This window comes from Grammomys surdaster, unplaced genomic scaffold (genome assembly GCF_004785775.1).
Source record: "Grammomys surdaster isolate TR1022 unplaced genomic scaffold, NIH_TR_1.0 125940, whole genome shotgun sequence".
NCBI classification, from domain to species: Eukaryota; Metazoa; Chordata; class Mammalia; order Rodentia; family Muridae; genus Grammomys; species Grammomys surdaster.
The window spans coordinates 1,664,873-1,688,678 of record NW_021620762.1 but is presented as its reverse complement, the minus strand read 5'-3'; the positions used below and the strand labels follow the sequence as shown (position 1 = coordinate 1,688,678).

The following is a 23,806-nucleotide window of genomic DNA, read 5'->3' as shown; positions in this document are numbered from 1 at the left end:
GGGTGACTCTTGCCCAGTCTTAGGCTTGTTTTTGGGGGCTCTTACTTTGGAAACACCCCAGCTCTTCACTGCTTTAGGGATTTTTGGGTGGTATCATCAGGACCAGAGCCTGGTGAAGCTGCCTGGGCCTTGCAAAGACACAAAGTACTGCTGTGCCGAAGGGTTCCTAGAGAGACCTCAGAGTCCTGACTCTGCCGCAGGTCATGTGATCCCGAAGTGCCAATTAAGAGAAGTGGAAGCCCTGGTTGCAAGCATGTGTAGTGTCAGGCGTAGGGGTCCTGGTGCAGCCAGACTTGCAGGGTTGTCTGTGGCAGCAGCAAAGCCAGCTGTGACAGGTGGGCAGGTCTTTGGGAGAGCTTTGCTCTGGCTCCAGGAATTTTGGTCAGCCTTGCCAGAACAGCCATGCTGAGCTGTGAGGGGCCCCGGCTCCCCAAAGTTCCTGATCCGTCTTAATTTTCCATGTGACCTGAGCCATTTATTCCAGAAGTGTCTGCAGAGTGCCACCGAGCCTCAGGCTCCATTCTGACTGCTCCCTGGTTGCTCTCAGCAACAGCACTGCAGGGCCCCCAGGGCTGAGGGGCAGTCTGCTCCCAGCCCAGTTTCTTGGCCTTATCTTTCCAACCCTGCCCTGGGCCCGGGTCCACTTGCAGCCACGGTGAAGATGACACCAAGCTACTCCAACCAGAGTGGGGGTGGTGGCCCCAGGAGCCTTGCTTGTCAGTGCCCTCTAGCAGATCTCCAACAACCGAGCTTTGTTTGGGGACTGATCTGACCTGGTTCGATGAAGCCTGACTGTTGGCTGCCCGGAGACCTCAGGACAGGAAACAGGAGCGAGGAAAGCCAATCCTGGCTTCAGGTCGCAGGATGGCCCTTGGACCCAGACCTTCCCTGGCTGGGTCCCAAGTCACCAGTCAAACTCTGACCTTCAGCATCACTTGGAATGCTGAAATTAGGGTGGAGAAGACCCTGTGGAACTGAGGCTCTCTGAAGCAACCCACCTGACCCTGGCTTGAGGGTCCAGAGGAGAGGACTGGTAGGCGTGACCACCTTCTGTGTGGCAGTTGGTGGCTGCAGTCTGCCACAGAGGTCTCTTCCTCACTCCTCCCTGGTCATCCTCACACTCTGACTCCCTCAGACTACATCTGGAGCTAAGGGTGGGCCACAGCAGCACCAGAAGCCCTGGAGTGTTGTTGTACCCAGGTCCTCGCCAGACCAGGCGTGTTGGGGCAGCAGCTGACTCAGGAGTAGTGGCAACTGTGCTCAGGGTTGCGCTGAGTTCCAGGTGAGCATGGTTAGCAGGAAGGGCTGGGCACCAGTGAGCTAGCTGGCTGGCTGCCCGGGGCCTTGAGCTGAGATCAGTGGGACTTGCATCCTGGGGCCTTCCTTTCACAACCCTCTTTGTAGAGGATCAGATCCCAGCCAGAGGATAAGGCTACTGTAACCCAAGCAGCTTGGAAGTGGGTTACATGCAGTGCTTGTCATCTTCCAGCATGCTAGGGACTTGACCGCTGGGCATAGAAGGGTCTGGAGGACTTATTTGTAAAACTGACCGATAATTCTGTATCTTTGGCTCAGTAGAGTGGGTGGTGGCTAGGTAAGATCTTCTGGGTCATATGGATACTGCAGGGTGCCAGACAAAAGGACAGCCAGATGTACCAGGGAGCCGGGAGGAATGGTGGCTTCTCACCAGCATTGGCATCATGCTGCCTCCCTGCTTACAAGGTGTGGTAAAACCTCAGCTATGTCGGGTGAGTCACCGGGTGGCGGAGCTTCCTGGTGGCTGTGGGCCTGCTTTGACTGTAGACCTTGATTGCCTTTATTTGATTTTTTTTTCCCTCTGGAAATGCTTTCTGAGACAGGCCGTGTATCTATCACTTTCGGTTGTTTTGTTGTTGTTGCCTGTGGTTGAATTTTTTGTGTTGTAGACTTTTCCTCCAGCAGGGCAGACGGGAAATGGAACTGGGGACGTAAAACCCTATGTGTTGTAAGATTCAGTTTTATGTCCCTTGCCCTGCTTGTCCCCACAAGTGTGAAACATATCATTTAATTATCTGAGTGGTACCACGTGCTTTCGGGGTTACATGTCCTTGTCACTCTGCCTCTTTCACGAGGCAGTCACATACCAGGCGTGGCTCAGAGCAAGAGCTTCAGCGTCTCCTTGGAGCAGACATCTCGTGTCTGATGGCCTCTCACCGGCTTTCCTAAAGGGTCTTGTTTACTGACCCCTCTCTACGGTAATGGTGACTCTTTGGCTATTGTTATGGCTGTCTCCAAAGCCAGACAAGTATCCTCAGGATAGCCTTTCATCAAGAGGTATGATGGAGAGACAGTGTCTGTCAACCTGCTGAGTGGTTCCTGCGCTGGCTTGCTGTTGAGACCAGCTGTCCGCTATCTTGATTCCTTGCAGTGACTGGCACAGGAGGCTGTGTGATCTCTCCGTCCCTGTCACCTCCTGAGCCCAGGCATGGACATGGCTCGATGGCTGCAGGTGACAGGCTGCACTTGGCACTCAGTTGTCTGCTGGCTGGTTACTTTGCAGTGATTTCTTCTGGAAACTTCTTTCCTGCACATTAACGTTTTGTACCTCTGGCCTCAGTCTTTTCCCCATTATCCTGGTCACTCCCTCCCGGAGCTCTCAACATGGCGGTCCTCTGCCTTCTCCTCTCTATGGGGAATCCCTGGGTGGTAATCCACTGACCCCAAGGTGAAGTGAAACTACATGTTGGTTCCCTTCCTGTTGTTGTGACAAAGTACTTAACAAAAGCATGGGACGTGTCATCTTAGCTCACAGTGTGATGGGCCAGTCTATGGGAGTGGGGGAGTCATGACGGCCTGAGCTGAAGGCAGCTGCTCACCCTTCACCCACAATCAGGAAACAGGGAGAGATGAGTGCTGGGGCTCGGCTCCTTCCTCTTTTTACGCAGTAGAGAGCTCCAGGCCTTGGGACTGTGCGGGCCACACTCAGGGTGGGTCTTTCCCTTCTCTGTTAAAGCTCTCTGAAAACGCCACCTTAGACACAGACAGGGCAGAGGTACGCCTCCTCTGTGAGACCAAGTCCAATCAAGTTGACAGTGAAGACTATTATTACAGACTCACACTCTCTGTGGTGACTTGGGGTGCTAAGCCAGTGTGTCCCCATCTGGAACTAACTAAAATCCAAGTGGCTGGATGCACCTGTGAGGGGTTTTTTTCTTAACTACATCATTTGACCTGGAAAGGTCCATTTTTAAATCTAGATTTTTTTGAAGTGGGAAGATCCACTTTTATTTAATCTGGACCACACCTTCTGCGGGCAGCCTGTGTGAGCGACATGGAAGGAGGAAGCTCTTTGCCTGCTTACCCTCAGTCTCACTGGCAAGTCCAGTCCTTCACTGGCCTTAGAGCCCACCTCTTCAAGATTCTGGTATACACTGAACACCAGCTAAGACATCCAGCTTCCCAGACGGAACAAATACTGGATTCTTGGAACTTCCATTAGTAGACAGCCGTTATTGGACAAGCTAGACCACAGTGTGTGAGCCATTCTAATGACTCCCTAGCCCCTCCCCCTTTTTTCTTTGTTTCTTTTGAGGCATGGTTTCTTTGTGTAGCCCTGTCTGTACTAGAACTCACTCTGTAGACCAAGCTGGCCATGAACTCAGAGATCCACCTGCCTCTGTCTCTGAGTGCTAGCATTAAAGGTGTGTGCCAGTAATACACTTGGATCTTACTTTTCTATTTTTCATTTTATTTTTTTGTAAATTCCCTCTCTCTCTCTCTCTTTCTCTCTCTCTCCTCTCTCTCTCTCTCTCTCTCTATATATATATATATATATATATATATATATATTCATTCATTCATTTATTCTGTAAGTTCTGTTCCTCTAGAGAATCCTGATTAATACAGGTGGTTCTTTTTTTTAAATTTATTTTTGTTATTTTTAATTATGTGTGTCTATGTCTGTCTCTCTCTGTGTTAATACGTATGAGTGTTGATACCAACAGAGCCCAGAGGAGTCAAATCTCCCCAGCTAGAGTTAGGGGTGGTTGTGCGTCATCCAGTATGGGTGCTGGGAACGGTACTTGGGTCCCCTACAAGAGCAGCAAGTCCTCTTTTTTTTTTTTTTTAAAAAAAAATTTTTTTTAACTTTTTTTTTAAGATTTATTTATTTATTTATTATATGTAAGTACACTGTAGCTGTCTTCAGACACCCATATGAGGGCATCAGATCTAATTACAGATGGTTGTGAGCCACCATGTGGTTGCTGGGATTTGAACTCATGACCTCTAGAAGAGCAGTCAGTGCTCTTAACCGCTGAGCCGTCTCTCCAGCCCCCCAGCAAGTCCTCTTAATCACCAACTCATCCCTTTAGTCCTTGATTTGTTTTTTTTGAGACAGGTTCTCTCACTGGCCTGGGGCTTGCTAGTTAGGCTGGCCAGTGAGCCCCAGGAATCCTCCTGTTTCTGCCTCCCTGGTACTAGAATTTTTTTTTAAAGAATATCTATTTATTTATTTTATATATATGAGTGCTCTGTCTTCAGACACACCAGAAGAGGGCATCGGATCTCATTACAGATGGTTGTGAGCCACTATGTGGGTGCTGGGGACCGAACTCTGGTCCTCTGAAAGGGCAACCAGTGTTCTTCTTAACCTCTGAGCCATCTCTCCAGCCCTCTTAAGCAACTCTTAAAATGCAGGACCTTAATCCCAGCACTTGGGAGGCAGAGGCAGGTGGATTTCTGAGTTCGAGACCAGCCTGGTCTACAGCTTGAGTTCCAGGACAGCCAGAGCTACACAGAGAAACCCTGTCTCGAAAAACCAAAAAAAAAGGCAGGACTTGTGAGGGTTAGGATCCGGTTCAGCGCCTGATCTCCTCCCACCCACCCCCTGCACCCCCCTGCCCCTGGGCATGAACAAAGCCCCCAGTTCCCTCCTCAGCACGCAGTACTGAGTTTACTGTTTGCTATTCTGTTTCTTTGTGTTGCCTTGAGACTGAATCCCACTGTCTGCTTCTGGCTAGTTTGGAATTCTGTGGTGACCCCCTGCCTCTGTCTGCTGAGTACAGGGATTGCCTTCAATTTAAACTGTACATTTGAAACAGCTATTAAGTATCGGAAATAACACAGAATCTAGAAAAGTATCAAAATAACCTGTTACTTCTCCAAAGTAACATTTTCGTGACTTTCCTTGGGCCCCTCTTCTTCACTAAGACCTGTGTTTTATTTTCTGTGGAGAAAACAGAAAGTTAATCTGAGTGGTCAATATCTTTCCTTCTCCTCCTCTTCCTCTCCTCCCCCGCTTTATCTTTTGAGTTGGGGGTTTGAGACAGACTCACTTTGTAGTCCAGGCTGGACTGGAATTTAAGGATTTCAACCTTTTGTACCAAGGGCCAGGATTTAAGGTATGCATTGCCCCATTAGACTGAAATTGTATTTATTTTGGTGGCTGGGATGCCTATAAGAGAAGAAGGGGATGGGAGAGGGTGGGGTTACGTGTGTGCAGCTCCTTCTGTGGGTGTGCTTGCACTCGTGACTGAAGGCCAGAGGTCAACCTTGGGCAATGTTTCTCAGCTACCATCTACCTTGTTTTTCTGGGACAGAGCCTCTCTCTCCCTCTCCTCCCTCCCTCTCCTCTCTCTGTCCCCCTCTTTCTCTGATTTAGTTTGTTTTATTCTTTGTTTTTGTTGTTGTTTTTTGTTTGTTTGTATTTTTTTCCAGACAGGGTTTCTCTGTGTAGTTTTTGGCTGTCCCAGAACTTGCTCTGCAGGCCAGGCTGGCCTTGAATTCACAGAGATCCACCTGCCTCTGCCTCCTGAGTACTGAGATTAAAGGCGTGCCCAGCACCACCACCACACCTACCCCAGCTAAGACAGAGTCTTGTTCATTTTCTTGGAATTCACCCATTAATGTAGACTGGTTGGCCGGTGAGTCTCATGGGTTCTCCTGTCTCTGCCTCCTCAGTGTTGGGATTACAATTGCACACCCTTTTAATGTGTGCATAAATTACGCTTTTTTTTATGTGGGTGCTGGGGATCTGAACCCATGGCCTCATGCTGTGCAGCAAGCATCTTACCCACAGAGCCATCCACCTGGCACTCAGATTTATGGAGGGAGAGTTCATAGTGGGTGCAGTTTTTATGCTCTGTCCTGGCAGTGTGATTCCAGTCAAGAGCCAGCCGCACATGAGACATTTATAATGGTCAGATATATCCCTCCTGCCCGCCCTTCTGATTAGAGCTACATCTCTGACTCAGGCTGCAGGAGAACAGAACCCTCCTTGTATAGGTTTTCCCCTGGCAATTGAGATGGTTTCTGAGACTGGCTCCTGGCTCTGTACATTTCAAATCCCGCCCCTCCCTACTGCCCACAGTTTTCTGGCGCAGAGAGCCACAGAACACGCTGGTGTCTGGTGTCTATGACTTTGGATCATGTACAGGAGGAGGAACTGGATCTGGAAATGGAGAGAGAATTCCTGGACTCCATTTCTACCTAGGGATGCTGAGCAGTGACTGAGCTCCACACGGAAACAACTGGGGTTGCCATAAATGCAGTTAGGCGGTGCCAAGTGGTCTGGCTGAGTGGCTTCTGCAGGAGTCCCTGGACCACTGCTTCCATTCAGAGCTCAGTGGGAGGAAGTCCTGCCACCAGATTTCAGGGCCTGAGCCCAGCTGTGGGAGACTTGGACAAAAGGAGCTTCTCCAGTAGGAACCAGAACCACCAAGGGGACAGATCTTGTTGCTGGGAACACCTTTCAAGGCAGGGATGGGGAGAAACTCCTTGGCTGTACCAACACCTCTCACTGATTGAACCCAGCTTAAAACCAGCAGACCTGAGGGCTCTGTCCTCATAGCCTGTAAGAGGTCAGCTTGGTCACATCAAGGAGGGTCTGGAGGGTCAACGAAAGGTAGCTCTAGAAGACCAGTACAGGATGTATGAAGAAAAGCTGTGTCCTGCTGACTCCCCACCCCCTGTGCCCCGGCACTGCTTCCCTGGTGGTTGAGCAGCAGGATGGCCTGCCTCTGGCATCAGCCGCCTCACCCCACCTCGGCCACTGCTTCCAGTCTCTCCCACCTCAGCTCTGTGTGGGAAAGTTGGGTTGTAAGCTTGGCCTCTCATCGGTATGGACTGAAGTGTCTTCTTACGTCTTAGTTACCATTGCATTGCTCTGAAGAGACACCACGATCAAGGCCACTTATAAAAGAAAGCATTTAACCGGGGACCTGCTTACAGTTTCAGAGGGTTAGTCCATTATCATCGCGGTGGGGGACATGGCAGCCCACAGGCAGACATGGTGCTGGAGTAGCAGCTGAGAGTTTTCCCGTCCTGATCCACAGGCAGCAGGCGGAGACACTGGGCCTAGCATGGGTTTTTGAAACTTCAAAGCCCCGTCTTAGTGACACACCCCCTCCAACAAGGCCACACTTCCTAATCCTTCCCAAACAGTTCCACCAACTGGAAACCAAGGATTCAACCATGTGGAGACCATTCTCATTCAAGCCACACCCACACACCCCACTCTTCTCACAGATGAGTACCCGCAATGGAACTGTTCAGCTGTGCAGCCCATGGGGCAGGAATGAAGCTGGGCCTGAGCCTACAGAACTGATGACATCCTTATGAGGGGGAGGGGACAGTAGGGTCCACATGAAAACAAGATGACAGAGGCTTCTCTGAGCCTGACAGTGTTGGCACACACCCTTAATCCCAGCACTTGGGAGGCAGAGGCAGGCAGATCTCTTCAAGTCCAGCCTGGTCTACAGAGTGAGTTCCATGACAGCCAGGGCTATGCAGAGAAACCCTGTCTCACAAAACAAAACAAACAAATAAACAAAAAGGCTTTGCTGGAGACCAGTTCCACGTGTGTGCTGACCTTATACTTGGGCTCCTGAACTGTGGGGAAATGGAGTCCCATTACCCCTACTCTGGGGATTCTGACTCTCTTGAGTTCCTGAGATGCTTTCTGAATAGAATGTGGCCATGCTGTGATGGTCTCGTCTCCACAGAACAAGTCGAGAGTGAATCTCTGATACAGGGTGAGAGTTCATAGAGGCTTTTCTAGCTGTTCACTATTGAGCACCCATGGCTGGGATCTTGCATTAATTTCTCTCTCTCTCTCTCCCTCTCCCTCTCCCTCTCCCTCTCCCTCTCTTTCTCTCTTTCTCTCTTTCTCTCTTTCTCTCTTTCTCTCTTTCTCTCTTTCTCTCTTTCTTGCTGGGTGGTGATGGCACATACCTTTGATCCCAGTACTCAGGAGGCAGAGGCAAGTGGATCTCTCTGAGTTCAAGGCCAGCCTAGTCTACAGAGTGAGTTCCAGGGCAGCCAGGGATACATAGAGAAACCATCTTGAAAAACAAAAACAAATTTTAAAGTATTCCTTTTTAGAGACCGAATCTCACTCTGTAGACCAGCCTGGCCTCAAACTCAGAGATCTTCCTGTCTCTGCCTCCTGAGTGCTGGGACTAAAAGGCAAGCACCAGCGTGCCAGTCCTTTTTCATATGTAGCCCTGCCTGGCCTTGAACTCATGGCAGTTCTCCAGCCTCAGCCTTCTGAGTGTGGATGGAGACCAGAGGCATAGGCCACCAGCTTAACTATGAGGAACAGTGAGGTCATCCTTAGTCCAGCTTGCATTTGGATAACTTGCATATTGCCAATTTGCATATGGCTGTAATACACTGTAGCAGCAAGCTTCCCCTGAGGGTAACTTTTATTGTGCTTGTTGGAGACTGGCAACTGGAAGGTCACTGTCGTGGGGATGGCGGCTGCCCAGTGGACTACAGCACTGGTGCTCCTGGGATGACATGACTTCCCAGACCTCCAGAGGAGATTTCTCCCCACAGGTCCTTTGAAGTGGACCTTGATGACAGGAAGAAAGATGCCCTTGCCCCACCCCCAGAGCAGAGGTTCTCGCCTGGGGTGTGAATGTACTTCCAGGGATCTGGATGCCCTGGGGAGATGCTGGTTAAGGGAGCCCTGAGACCTGGACTCACCTGGTGCTGGCCTTTTTTTTCAGCCATCTCTCATTCTGTCTGGCGTTTCCTGTCTTATTTCCACATCCTCTGCCCCTTTGAGTGCTCCAGGGTGACACACTCCAGACCCCTCCCTCCAATCCCAGGCTGGCTTTAGGGACTTTTGGTCCCTGTTGTATTTCAGTAGTCTTCTGGGGACAGGGCCTTCTGAGTGGGCTCGTTGGGCTGACTTCTGACTTTGTATCTCTTGGTGGCCAGTCATGGCTGGCCTGTACAATTCAGCATTGATCTGCAGGCTTCAACCTTTCACCTCCTTCTTGGTAAAGTCTGCCTTCTGGCCACTAAAGGCCAGGGGTCACTAAGCCAAGGTGTCAATAAGTCAAGAATGAAGAAGCAGGGTTTTTCCCCGTCTCATCTGTTAGCTGCCAGCCCACTGCATCATCAAATGGGCTAAGTTTGAATTTTTGAGGACTGATGGCTTAGACGCAGGGCCATGGCTCAGTCAGTAAGGTGCCTGCCACAACCATGAAGACCTGGCTTCCCCTGTACCACAATAAAACACCTTGTAGTGATCTGCATTTGCAGTCCTAGTGCCAAGGAGGTAGAGAGGGAGGTGAGTCCATGGGGCGCACTGGCCAGGCAGACTAACCAAATTGGGGAGCCCCTAGTCCCAGTGAGAGATCCTGTCTCAAAAAATAAGGTGGAAGTCTCCCTAGGAGTGAGGTCACCCCCTGACCTGCAGGTGTGTACACAGGGAGAATCTGTTTTCAGTGTGAGGGTGACATACCAAACATTTGGGATATACTTACACACGAAAAGCGGTTTGCCTCACACCTGAGATCTAAGTTCCACTGAGCATTTTGTGTTTTAATACGGCGACGTCACATGGGAGAGCAGCGAGCACTAGACACCCACTGGGGTGTCTTTGAAGAAGGCTCTGCGGGTCCTTGGGTATGTAGTAATGTAGTTGGGACCCTGGTTGCCCTGTGAACAGGCTGAGTTCCTCTTCCTCATTGGTGCGTCAGATATCTTTGCTGGCTGGACACTGCATAAGCTCCCTTGTATCCGTGTTTCCTAGCGTGACGTCTGGTGCAGCAGCGATGCTTAGTGCCTTCACCCGTCCACATCTTGTTGATAGGGATGCTACAGTAAATCTCCAATTCCAATAAGCCCGAGTAGAGAACACACAACTCAGTTATAATATTTATAAGCTGCGTGCCTAGATTGGGCAGATCCACCACTACACTATTCTGTTCCCTTAGCTATGAGACCCCTTGTTACTTGCGGCTTCTCCAGGCCACGTGGTTCTGCTCTGTCTTCCCTCCACCTCCTCTTCCTCCGTCTTCTCTGGCTCCTTGTCTCCCCCTCCTCCTTCCTCTTTTTCCCTTCTCTAAAACCTCCAGCGCCATCTTTTCCTTCCGCTGCCTAGTCACAGGCTCCAGCCTTTATTGGGCCAGTTAGAATTGGGAGAAGGTTCACATGAAGTCACCTGAGTAAGTGATCCACTCCTTGTCAGGGCAGCCCCTCTTGAGGAAGCAGAATTAACAAACAGCACCAGAGCAATCCACAACATATGGAAACTGCCTCCAACAGCTAAAAAACCCATCCTGACAGTAAGAAGTACGGCTCTTAGCTCTAGCTCAGGATGTGCGACACTGCCTCCAGGGGGTGGGTTTGGGGTTGGGGGTCTGGTCCCACAGCTGAGCCCCCATGGTAAGCTCTAACTAACTGGCAGACCAAGGGCCCTTTATAGAGACAGTGCTGCACCTCCTTTTGGTTGGCGTTTTGTAGGGGGATGGGCTTGTCTGCCCCTCACGGCCTGTGGGACTGGAAGCAGGCCCTCCACTTTACAGGGTAAACAGATAAAGGACTGAGATCTGGCTTCGAGACCAAGGGCTCTCTGATGATACTGTCTGATCTGTGCCACCTCTGTCCCCAGCCCTTACTCTTGTGATGGAAGAAATTAAGCTTCTGAGCCCGTCATGCTGGAGAACAAGGTCCTCCAAGCAAAACAGCCACCATCGCCACCAGATCAGCTTGCAATCTTGGGATTGCAACAGGAAGACCTGTTGGCTCTTGACCTTTCTCCTCACGGGAGAGGCCAGGAGGGTCACTGGACCTTCAGAAGTTCCAGCTGCCCCTCCCAGCCATTTTTTTATGCAAGTCTGCCATAATTCCGAGTGGCCTCTTGATGGGACGGTACTGGAGTGTATAGGCTGTGGAAGCCTGACAGGGCTCTATCTGTGAAACTCTGGGGAAGCCATCCTCTGTGTTAAGACTTTCCAGCAAGGCTGCTTTGGGGTCACTTACACTCCTGGCAGTAACTCTCCACCTAGGCTCTGTAACTAAACCCAATAATCCCACTGGTTTATTCCAGAGGGAGCTTTGTCACTGAGACTTACGGGGAAGCTGTCTTATGCCTTCGCAGATGTGCTGGTTTGAATGAGAAATGTCTGCCGTAGTCTCGGTATTTGAACACCTGACAGTCAGTCAGTAGCGCAGTTTGGAGAGGGGATGGGGAGGGGCAGCCTTGCTGGAGGAAGCGTGCTGCTGAGTCTGCCTTTGAGAGTGGAAAGCCTCATGGTGCGTAGCTCTCCCTGCTTCTTGCTTGTGGGTGTGATGTCTCAGCTTCCTGCTCCAGCCACCAGGCCTCCCCATCATCATGGGCTTTTGTTTGTTTGTTTTTGAGACAGGGTTTCCCTATGTAGCCCTGGCTGTCCTGGAACTTGCACTATAGACTGGGATGGCCTCGAACTCACAGAGATCCGCCTGCCTTTGCCTCCCAAGTGCTGGGATTAATGGCATGTGCCCCGACTCCCTGCATTATGGACTCGTATTCCTCTGAAACCATATTTCAGTGTAAGCTCTCTTCCTTAAGTTGCTTTTGGTCAGGGTGTTTTATGACAGCAACAGGTGAGTAACCAATATACCAGGGAAGGAATTCTCACAAATTCACAGCCAGAGGATGGGCAGATGCCCTGTGCTTGATAGGGGCCTCTTAGCTCAGTGCCTGCTGCAGGTAAGCCCTGACTGATAGGCCTGGAATGTGCTCTCAGGGCCCACCTGCAGCCCTCACAACTCACACCTCAGCCCTCACACCTTACACCTGCAGCCCTCACAACTCACACCTGTAGCCCTCTCACCTCACACCTGCAGCCCTCTCACCTCACACCTGCAGCCCTCATACCTCACACCTGCAGCCCTCACACCTCACACCTGCAGCCCTCACATCTCACACCTGCAGCCCTCACATCTCACACCTGCAGCCCTCACACCTCACACCTGCAGCCCTCATACCTCACACCTGCAGCTCTCACACCTCACACTTGCAGCAAGAAGCTGATGAGGTGTGTGTGTGTGTGTGTGAGAGAGAGAGAGAGCTAGAGCCCCCACACCACACCCCAAGAGGAAGGGACTCCTGGCATGAGGTCAGCTGGGACCCACCTGTCCCTTTTCCAAGGGATTTTCATGAGTTTTAAGAAAAATACTTAAGCTAGGAGTAGTGACACCTGCATGTCATTCTAAAGAGACTAAGGCAGGAGGATTGCCATGAGTTTGAGAGTGAGTCTCAGGCCTAGCTGGGCTATGAAGGGAGATTCTGTCTCAAAAAAGGAAAGACAAAACTGAGTGTGGTCATGCACGCCGTCAATCCCAGAACTCAGGAGACAGAGGCAGGCGGAGCTGAGTTCAGCACCAGCCTGAGCTACATAGAGGAACCCTGTCCCCAAAACAAACACATAAATAAAATTAAAAAATTGAAATCCAATTATTTTTCTGTATACAGTGTCTTCTCCATGTTGGGGATAGATAAGTGCTCACGGTGAGTCTGTGTGGGGATTGACAGCTCATAAAGCCAGGCCTGGTAGCGCAGGTCTGAAACCCCAGCAGAAGCTCTCGGAGTTCACAGTGAAGAGAAAGACCCTGTCTCAAACACTGCAGGAGAGGACAGACACCCAAGGTTGTCCCCTGAGCCACTGTGGCAGGAGTCACACACACTGACACAAACGTATACGTATTATTTACATTAATAAAGCAGTAAATAAGTTAAGTCCGCCTCTCCCTTTACCCCAGCTCATAAGCATGGGGGGGACTCCATCAAACTGAGACCCTCACATAGGTTTTGAGATAGGATCTCTCACTGTCAGGGTCTCATTGCTACAGCTAGGCCATGGCTGTTGAGCTCCTCGTATCCTCCTGTCTCAGCTTCCCCAGTGACTTGTGCATGCACCCCTCGGTAGGGCATCTGAACTCAGGCTTGAGTAGCAGACACTTTACCAGAAGAATGTCTCCCTAGCCTCTACTTTGCTTATTTATTTATTTTTGAAACAGGAAATACACGCTGTGTAGCCCTGGCTACACTCTGTAGCCTCAGAGATCCACTTATGTCTGCATCCTGAATTCTACAATTAAAGACGTGCACCACCCGTGCCTGGCACTTGCATCCTGTTTTTTGAGACAAGGTCTCTTATTGGCAGGCAGCTCCCTGGTTTGGTGAGGCTGCCTGCCTCGTCAGAGAGCCCGGAAGTCTGTCTCCACCTGTGCTGGGCTCCAAGCGTAGAGACAAACTACACCTGGCTTTCTTACATGGGTTTTGGGATCAAATTTAGGTCTTCACACTTGTGTGACAAATATTTTACAGACTGAGCTGTTTCTCCAGCATCCCCCCACCCCACCCCTTGTCACTCAATATTAATAGCCCAGAGGAAGACTCTAACTGTGTCCCCTCTGACCTGGAAGCTCTAACTGGGTGAAGTCATAGCCAGTGGCCGTGAGGTATGATCTGTAACTGGGCCTCAGCCTCAGAGGATTTGGGTCATTTACTCTGGGCTGACTGCAGATGGCAGGGTTTTGTGTGTCTTCCTCCTTCTGGATCTTCTTTATTTTAAAGTCACATAAAAATAACTCAATTCTCTGCTGGATCACGGTCCTTGGCTGCCTTGGACACAGGACTATGCGAGGAAGTTCAAGCCAGTGCATTTGAGCCATTTCTGGTCTGGGGCTCTTCTCAGGACCATGCCCAAGCCTGAGAAGCCAGGGATCCCCAGCCCCTCTAGCCTGCGAGCTTTCCTCTAGCTGGTGAGCTTTCCTCTAGCCGGTGAGCTTTCCTCTAGCCAGCGAGCTTTCCTCTGCAGTTTTTCTGGCAGTGCCGTGTGGTAGGGATGCCTGTTTTAGGAAATCAGAAAAATAAATAGTGTAAAGAAAATGAAAACTTTGCCCCCAGAAATCCAAAAACAATCTTGTTTTCCCAGTTGGGTTTGGGGAGAAGGGATCAGATGCCCAGGGTCCTTTAACACACTCAGGTCCTCTTTACTTGCATTTTTGTCTGAAACCAGAGGGCAGGTGGTGGGTGTGGCTGTTCATCTGCCCAGAGGAAGGACAGGGTACTCTGTCTCCAACATCCCTGCAAAGCCATCTCATCTGGAAGTGACTCAGGCCACAGGAATGTTCAATGCTGCCTGTTCTTGTTGGCTGTTCCTCACCCCAGTTTCTGTCTTGGGGACTGTGGTGGTTTGAATATACTTGACCCGAGGAGTGGCACTATTATTAGGTGTGGCCTTGTTGGAGGAAGTGTGTCACTGTGGGGGTGGGCCTTGAGAGCCTCCTCCTTGCTGCCTGGAAGACAGTAGGCTTCTGGTTCCATTTGGAACAAGATGCAGAACTCTTGGCTCCTGCTCGATGCCTGTCTGGACGCTGTCATGCTCCCACCTTGATGATAATGGACTGAACCTCTGAACCTGTAAGCCAGCTCCAATTAAATGTTGTCTTTCATAAGACTTGCCTTGGTCATGGTGTCTCTTCACAGTGGTGGAAACCCTAAGATGGGGAGATAGTGGACTTGGGGACAATATTGCTGTTCACTAGTACCAGGTGGGCCTGGTATGTGCCTCCTATGAGTTCACTGTATACAAGGCGGTAGGAAGAGGTGGGGCTGACTGCATTCACCCACAGATGCAGTGTTGCTCATCAGGTATGGGTGCACTGCTGCTGCTGAGGTGACCATACTATCCTGTCCCCTCAGTACACAGGAGAAGGCCTCTGCTCTTCCTCCACAGCCCTGGGCATCTCATCTGAGTCACACTTCTAGTCCAGGGGGACCTTGTCAATTCCAAGGACTAGATATGGGCTCCTTATAATCTTACCTACCTGTTTGTTCATTCCCTTACCCATCTGTTCATCTAAGCGTTCATCCATTTACATATTTACCTGACCATCCATCCATCCATCCATCCACCCACCCATCCATCCAACCATCCATCCATCCATCCATCCATCCATCCATCCATCCATCCACCCATCCATCCATCCATCCATCCACCCATCCATCCATCCATCCATCCATGTAACCATCCATCCATCCATCCATCCATCCACCCATCCATCCATCCATCCATCCATCCATCCATCCATCCATCCTCTGCTTTTCCTTTGGTTCACCATATCCATCTACCTACCCATGTATCCTCCTCCTGGTGGACAGGCCAGGAATTTCAGACTGACTGAGTAGATGAGTGGTTGAATGGATGGATAGGTGGTTGGGTAGATAAATGGATGGATGCATGGGTGGATGAGTGTGTGTAAGTGTGCAGGAGCCTAAAGAGAAGGTTTCCCCTTTGACTAATAGGCTAGATGTGTATCAGGTGGTGGAGGATACAGGGAAGTATCCATGTCTAGCCTAGGTGATCGTCTTGCTGTTGGGGATGGGAGAGATAGCCTCTGTGGCCTAGGTTGGGGGGGGGTGTCCTTGTGAGTCGCTAAAGGATAGTTGTGTGGCATTTAAGAGGGGCACTCTGTAAACACTATGAGCTGGTTGTAGTAGTGCAGACACATGGGTTCTGCTCCTCTTGGCAGCCCGTGGGGTGTGCTCAGCTTAGCACCTCGCAAACTCCTCAAGTTAGGACTTGCCCGCCACAAGCCTCTCCCAACAGGGGAGTGCCAGCCAAGGGGCATGTGTGGTTGGAGGGAGAGCGTGGCACGAGACTGAGTTGATTCAGACTCTGCCTGTGCCCACTCTTGGGGCAGAGAGAGAGGGCAGTTCCCTCCCACCTTTCTCAGTGTGGCCCATTCTGCCCAGTCATTGGAGCTATGGAGGATGGGCAGGGCTTCTGGCTTTTGGGTCAGAGAAACCCTGTTAATCAGGTGTGGATCTTAAGTGGTAAGTCTGGCCAAGTGCTATGAAGTGAGGTGACCCCCCTCCATCAGCAATCAGTGCTGTGAGGATATTGGAGGTGAACCCAGACTTGGACCCTCACCATGTGTTCAGCTTCTGGTTGTCTTGTGGCCCTAGGCAGGTCACCCAGCCCTTCTGAGACTCAGCTCCCTTATTAGCACAATGGGTCCTGTGACAGTCGTGTGAAGCATCCAGGTGGGTGGCTCAGAGGCGCAGGTGGCTCCCTGTCTGGGTTTATTCGGTTCTGCAGCCTTTGGCAGGTGCAGAAGTGGGGACACACCCATGTTAGCCACCCACCAGGAAGGGGGAGTCTGGTGGCCTTGTGTGACTTTCTCCCCTTGTTTCTGTTCTTAGGAGTCACACGGACCTCCAGCGGCCGTCTCCGGAGGCTTGCGGATCCCACAGGCTCAGGTAAGCAGCTTGAGTCTTGGCTGCCTTTGAGACCTGACTTTCTGCCTGCCTTTCCTGAGTGGTTGGGGCCCTTTGCTGTGGTGAACTTTCAGTGGTTTGCACAGAATTTAAATTCATAATTAAATAGTTAAATTCATAATTTGTTTTTAATGGATAGTTATGCAAATGGACCATACTGGACCAACCAGGGCTGCCCAAGGCTCTAGAATTCTAAGCATTTCTAAGGTAGTGTCTCTGTGCAGGTAGCCAGGCTCGGGTTTGGCAGAGAGGCTACACACCTTTGCAGATAACCACCTCAAGGCACAGGGGAGAGAAGTAAGGAAGTAGACAGGGTAGGACCTTAACTGCCGTGAGTGAACCATAGCAGGGTGTCTTTGGTGGCCCATTCAGCATCTGTGGACAGCTCCATCAGTGAGCCATCGGCATGGGGAAGGGACTGTCATGTGCTGTTCCTTTGACTTCTGATTTTTCCCAGTAACCATTGGAAGAGAGGAGCCAACACTTATCAGAGCTCTGGGGCCACTTGGGAGGCTCCTCTCCAAAGCTTGCAGGAGGCTCTGCCAGCCTCAGGGTCCGACCTGGGCAAACGCCAGGGGCTGCCTCCCTTTTATGTCCTCAGCAGGGCCTGTGTGTCTTCTGCCAGGCATCTTCAGACCCCATTGTTGCTGTGAGGTTTTGCTATACCGCTTTGTGCTCCCGGTGGGTCTCACACACATGCACCTGCCCAAGAGGTATCTTTGAATCCTCGAATGAAAGACACACACACACACACACACACACACACACACACACTAGATTATTTTTAAAATACCTTGGCTACCTCAGAAGCTGGGCACTCCTAAACCTTCCCCTGCTACCCCAGGCCCAGTTGGGGAAGTAGCCAGTGGTCACCCACCCAATCTCACATGGCTGGTTGGCTTTATCTCCTGCCACCCGTGTCCCATCCTTTTACCCTGAGTCATGGCAGTTCTCTTCCTTTCCTCTCTTTGTCCTACTTGCGCAACTCTAAATGTCCCTCCCTGTGCCCAGCCATTGGCCATTGGCATCTTTATTGATTGATCGAAAACCAACTAGAAACAAGGACCTTCAGTGTCTGAACACGCAGATTCCCGACTGAACCAGAGCATCAGAACCAATCTCCAACATCCCATTACCAGTTTCTCCATCCCCAGAGCTCTCCTGTCACTTCTGATGACCCTTCTAGTACCAGACTGAGGGGTCAGTGTTCCTTCTGATGACCTTTGCTTGGAGACAGTGTTGACTGCAGAGATGATGGGACCCACTTCCGTAGCAAATGATGAGCTTTTGGGGACATGTGCTCACCTGTGCATGTGTGTCGGGGGCCAGCTGGAGTGGACAGAGGAGTACATGGGGACCGAATGGTAGTTACTGTGGACACAGGAGGCAGATGTCATGAGACACTAAAGGAAACCCACAGTGACAAATTGTCATCAGGACTCTCTCGAGAGCCAAGCTCTCCAGTCCCAGCCATGCAGGAGGACTCCTCCCAATCAGGGAGACTTCAGAGACAAGGGCACCCCACCACCCAGGGCCACTGCCTTCTAGCCCTGCCCTGTCTAGAGGAACACTTGGCTGGTGGGACAATCTATCTGCTACCTGCTAGGAAGGTGGAAATGAGCCACATGTGCCTGTTGGCCACTGAAATAGAGACTTTAGGTATATTTTATTGCTCAGCTGTTTGCACAGAATTTATTTTGAATTAAATTCATAATTTGTTTGTAATTTGTAGCAATGCAGATGGACCATTCTGGACCAAGGAGGGCTGCCCAAGGCACTGGAACCTAAGCATTCCTAAGGCAGTGTCTTGTCTCCTAGCTGCATCTTCAGGGTGTGGCCTGGCTGAGGGTGTCTGGCTCTTTGTAGGGAGCAATGGTGACATTGAGGGGGTTGTATGGATTTATCACGTGTGTGACATGGATAGTGTGCCAGTGTGGCACTGGGTTTAGCATGTGGCTGACGTGGTGGACACTGCCAATGAGCTGCCGAGTGCCATGTGTGAAGAGAAGAAAGAGCCTGGGTGTCAGCAGAGGAGGGTGATGCCCTGCTGGAGGTGGTTAGGCTGCTGAGTGAGTCAGCACTCTCGGTTAAGACGCATCCTGCCCACCACTGCCATGAGACCCACTAACCAGTAGCCAGCCCCCCCGCTGGTGTGTGTCCGGATGCCGTGTGCTCAGGACCCCTTGCCTTGCCGCCCTGCCTCTCCCCCTCCTCCTTGTTGGACAGCCTTGATCCAAAGAGCTGGAGAGAGGTAGCATTTGGGGCTTCAGGCTTTGGAGAGCTGGAGAGTTGGGCTGCATGCATGAGGTCTCCTTCTGCCCTTGCTTCCCCAGGCTCGGGCCAGTTCTGTGCCGTCAGCACTTGGCAGCCTGGGCTTGCTCAGCTTGGAAGCCTAAGGCATAATTTGCAGGAGCCCAAAGCTGTAAGCAGTGATCTAGGTTTGCATGGGATCTGCCTGCTGACACACACAGTCTTCCCCAGGGCCTCTGCGGGCTCCCATGGCTCACTCGATCCTATTCTTCCTACCTCCCTGCTGCTGTGACCCTGGGATGTGCTATCTGCCAGGCCCTAGGTCCACACTTGGCGTTCCTCTTTGCCCTTGTCTTTCTCCCAGCCTTGATCACATGATCTCTCCTGTTTGGGACTCCTTGTCCCAACCCCTAGGGAGAATTAGGTTACATGACTGTCAGGTCTATTTTTCTGCTCTTTCCAAGCTGTTTAGGTCTGGGCAGGAGTAACTATTCAGGGCACGAGCCAAGACCCTTAGCTCTGATGACAGCCACAACAAAACTTTGCATTCTCTCTCTCTCTCTCTCTCTCTCTCTCTCTCTCTCTCTCTCTCTCTCTCTCTCTCTCCCTCCTTCCCTCCCTCCCTTCCTTTCTTTCTTTCTTTCTTTCTTTCTTTCTTTCTTTCTTTCTTTCTTTCTTTCTTTTTATTTTTGTGGTATTAGGAATCGAACTCAGGGCCTTGTGAATACTAGGCAAATGTCCAACACTGAGCCTATTAATTTTTTTTTAAACTGGACACGGTGGTTCACACTCAATAATTTCTGCACTTGGGAAGCTGAGAGGGAAGCATTGCCTTAGCCTGGCTACAGTTTTCAGGTTAGCATGAGCTACAATGTCTCAAGAACAAAAGTCAGCAAAACATCCCAGACTCAGCTGACTGTGGAGGTACACGGCTGTTCTCCTAGCCTTTGGGAGGTAGAAGCAGAAGGATCCGGAGTTCAATTGTTATCCTTATCTGCGTAGTGAATTCAAGGACAGTCCCCTTGGGTGATGTGACACCCCCCCAACAAAACAAAGCGACACAATTGATAGATTATATCACACAAGGAATAAGATAATGGAACAGAGTTACCCACCAACCACCTCTAGCAGAGATGCTGCAGACTAGCCGAGCCTCCAGGGAGCCAGGATGACCGAGGACCTGAAATCTAGCCTGAGTTTGGGATATCTGTGGTTTTGCTTCTGAACGATCTATATCCCCACCCTACCCCAGTACTGTGAGCACCACAATATTGTCTGCTTGCTTATCTCATAGCGTTTAGGGTTTAGGTTGGACCGTGGAATTCTCCTGGATTTGGCTCACCTATTCTCCTGGGAACCAGAAATCTGTTACCTGTGGGCTGTCACTGCTACTGACCCTGCTTGGACGGCTCTTCTGAGTGCATCCTTAGGTGGAGGGTGGCATAGACAGATGCCCACCTCTGTCCTTCTGGTCACCGCCAACGTACCCTTCCCAGTGGTTTTCCAGTCTGTTCTCCCACACTTACCCCCTTCCTATGCCCCAAGCAGCCTTTCTGGGCAGACTGTGGCCTTGGTTGACCTTTGCCCTGGTTCCCACGATTTACACAGCATTTCCTGGGCTGAATCTGAGCCACTCTACCTCCAGCCCAGAATCCCTGGAGCTTTCTATGCCTTTTCGACATCTGGTGTGTGCCTGGGGCCCATTTTGCCTATGAGGTCTGTGGCTTTGTCTCTAACCCCGCCATTGAGTCACCTCTAAGGTACTAGTGACCTACAGCTGAGGTTATCTGGAGCTACCAAGTCCAAAGACGGACACCCTTGGAACTAGAGGAGAAGCCACGTGAAGGTGAAGCCAGGGCAGAGCCTAGAGCCATACAGCCATAAGGCAAGGATAGCCTGAGAAGAAGCCAGGACAGCCCTCCTTTGGTGCCATCCAGAAAGTGTGGTCTGCCAACACTTTGATTTTGGACGTTTGGCTTCAAAGACACGGGAGAAGCCATTTGTGGGTCTCTGATATAGAGGTATGCAGACACCCCCCCACCCGCCCTGACTGTCCTGACGATGTCCCTCTCGTGGAAAGGACTCCCTGTGATACGGCATAGGGAGACCGATGTACAGCAGGGAGAGCACTTCCCCCAACTGCTGTGTCCTGCCTGCCTTGGCTGGTGCCCCAGACTCCCTTTGATCCCTTACACCCCTCTTACACACACCCCCTTTAAGGAAGCCTCCCTGCTTCCATGAGCCCTTGGCTTAACACTGTGACTCTCATGTGTAGCTAATTGTCTAGCTGCTACTGTCCCTTGTAGGTTTCAGATACGTGGGACTTGTCCTGTGTCAGTCCTGTTGTTTCCTCAGGGTCCTGTGTCCTTCTCTCTTGGTGGGAGGAGCTACTGTGTTAATGAGTGTTGACAGCCAGAGACCCTGTGCCAGGCCATGTTAACAAGTGTGTCGCAGTGCAGTGGGCCCTGCCTCTGGGCTCCTGTGAGCATCTCTGCTGAGACCCACTGGTCCCCACTCCAGCTTTTCTTCAATGCCTGGCCTTATCACCCATCTTAGATAGGTTTCTATCGCTGTGATAAACACCGTGACCAAAAGCAACTTGGGGAGGAAAGGGTTACCTCACAGATCACAGTCTAGCAGAGGCCGTGGAGAATGCTGCTTTCTTACGCTGTCCAGGACCAGCTGCACACAGTCGGCTGATCTCTTCCACATCAATCACTGATCAAGAAAATGCCCTACAGACTTGCCCATAGGCCAGTCTAATAGAGACCTTCTGTAAACGGTGTGTGTGTGTGTGTGTGTGTGGTGGGGGCGTTCCTCTTTCCAGCCAGGAGACCACCCACCCAAGTCCTCAAGGCAGCAGCCTCACACCGACCTTGACCTCTGCCTCTTCACCCTACACAGGTCTATCCTCGTCTCTCTACCTTCTGGGGGCCCTGGAGGAGGCAACCATGGTTTGGGCTATGTCGTGACCTCCCCTGTCTCTTCAGTCCTGTTGTATCTGTCTGTCTGTCTGTCTTTGTTCTTCCTCTTGCAGGTACTTCCCTGCACATAGCTGAGTTCATGGGACATTTACCAAGTCCTACCTCTGTACCAGGGACCAGGCTATGGTCCACCCCCACGTGTGCACATGCACGCACGTGTGTTCGCTCCCCCTGGCTTTGCCTTTGTTCTTGACCCTCACCATGACCTCAGAACTCAGCACAGCTGTTGATACCTCCCTGCCTCATCCTTCCCTCCCCTCTCCAGCATCCCCCACCCCCAACCAGCCCCCTCGCCTTCCTGGCTAGCCTGCTTCCCTTTCCCTGGGCTAACCTGCTCTCTTCATCTCTGAAAAACAGCTTTCCTGTCCTGTCCTGCTGGTTCCAACTAGGACTTAGAGTAGCACAGGCTGGCCCTGCCTGTCATGTCTAGTGAGCAGGTTGCCATTTCGGTCTCTTGTGCAAGGGGCACACAACGGGCAGACAGCAGACATTGTAGGACTGGATTTGGTAGAGGCAGGCGGGACTGGCAAAAGACCCAGCTTCAAACAGAAATAGCAGACTTCTTTTGCTTTGACCAAGAAGCAGCTGTTTGTCCTCTGGGGCAGAAGGCTTTGGGAGGAGCAGAAGGAAACAGGGTTTGCGTAGTTGCTACCCGCTAGGCATTTAAGACTATTTAAAAACATATTTAATTATGTGTATGTGTATGGAGGCGGGGTGGGGCTGGTATGTGAAGGAAGGTACCTGAGGAGGCCAGAAGAGGGCGTCAGATCCCCTGGAGCTGGAGTTACAGGATTGTGAGTCTCCCAAGGTGGTGTGGGGGCCCAAACTCAGCAGTACCCATCTGTCCAGCCCATGACTGTTTAAACAGGTTATTCTATGTGTATGGGATTTGCTGCATGGATGTCATTACACCGTGTGCATGCAGTGTCCTCAGAGGTCAGAGAGGGCATGGGTCATTTGAAACCGGAGTGATGGATGGTGATGAGCCGCCATGTGGGTGCTGGGAAGCAAACCCAGGGCCTCAGCTAGAGCAGCCGGTGCTCTTAACCACTGAACCATCTCTCCGATGGACTTGTTTTTCAAATGTTCACTTGGTTGGTTTATGTAGCACAGGCTGCCTTCAAACCTGAGATCCTCTCTCCCGCTTAGTGCAGACTCCTTGTGGGAAGTGGAAGACTCCGGGGCTGCACCTCAACTTTCATCTCCCATTCAGTTCCTGCTCTGGTTTGGTTGCCACCAGGGGTGGGGGTGGGGAGTGGAGGTTGGGGAGGGATAGGTGGCCAATGGCTGAACGTGAGGACCTTTAGTGAGAAATGTAAGCTGCTTGTCCCTCTGGAAAGGAACCAGTGTATAAAGTTCAGGTGGTATCCTCTGTAAACTGTGCCACAGATGTGCCTGCTCACCCACCCACCTCCCACCTCCTCACCTTCCCACCCACCTCCCTCTCTCTCATCCCCGACCCCCACCCCACCCCTGCACAGAGGAGCTGGTCCATGTTTACTTAAGAAGGCAGATCCTGAGGTACAATAAAAAGCTGAGAGAAGCTTCTAGATAGGAATGTTGTGGGCCCCAGGCTGGAAGCAGCTTGCTGTAGGAGCTACAGAAGCCCAGCCAGGGCCTCTTCCGGCTGCCCACTCTGTTGGCAGGTACAGTAGCAGGGGCAGCCAGGCCAGTTCTGAGGCGGCAGCCTGCCGGCCTTTCTTTCCAATTCAGGGACTTTGATTTAATGATCTCAGCTGGAAGTGAAAGTATTTTACCTACTTATTAGTATTATTATTTCTGTGTAGATCATCACTACGTAGCCCCGGCTGATTTAAGACTGACTGTATAGACTAAACTGGCTTCATATTTGCTGTAATCCTCCTGCCTCTGACTCTTAAGGGATGAGATTATAGGTGCGTGTCTACATACTTTATTTAGGAGATTTGTGTGTGTCCTGTGTATATGTATGTGTATGCGTGTGTGTGAGTGTGTGTTTATGAATGTGTGTGTATGTGTGATGTGTGTGTATATGTGTGTGACTGTGTAT

General features: G+C 51.1%; 1 protein-coding gene across 1 annotated transcript in view; it reads left to right on the top strand.

The window, feature by feature from the left end:
• Septin9 (septin 9) overlaps positions 1–23,806 on the top strand; it is a 163,213-nt gene that overhangs the window by 4,126 nt on the left and 135,281 nt on the right. The window contains exon 2 of the mRNA XM_028752750.1: positions 16,469–16,525. Coding sequence (XP_028608583.1) covers positions 16,469–16,525 — 57 coding nt within the window. The remainder of the gene's footprint in view (positions 1–16,468; positions 16,526–23,806) is intronic.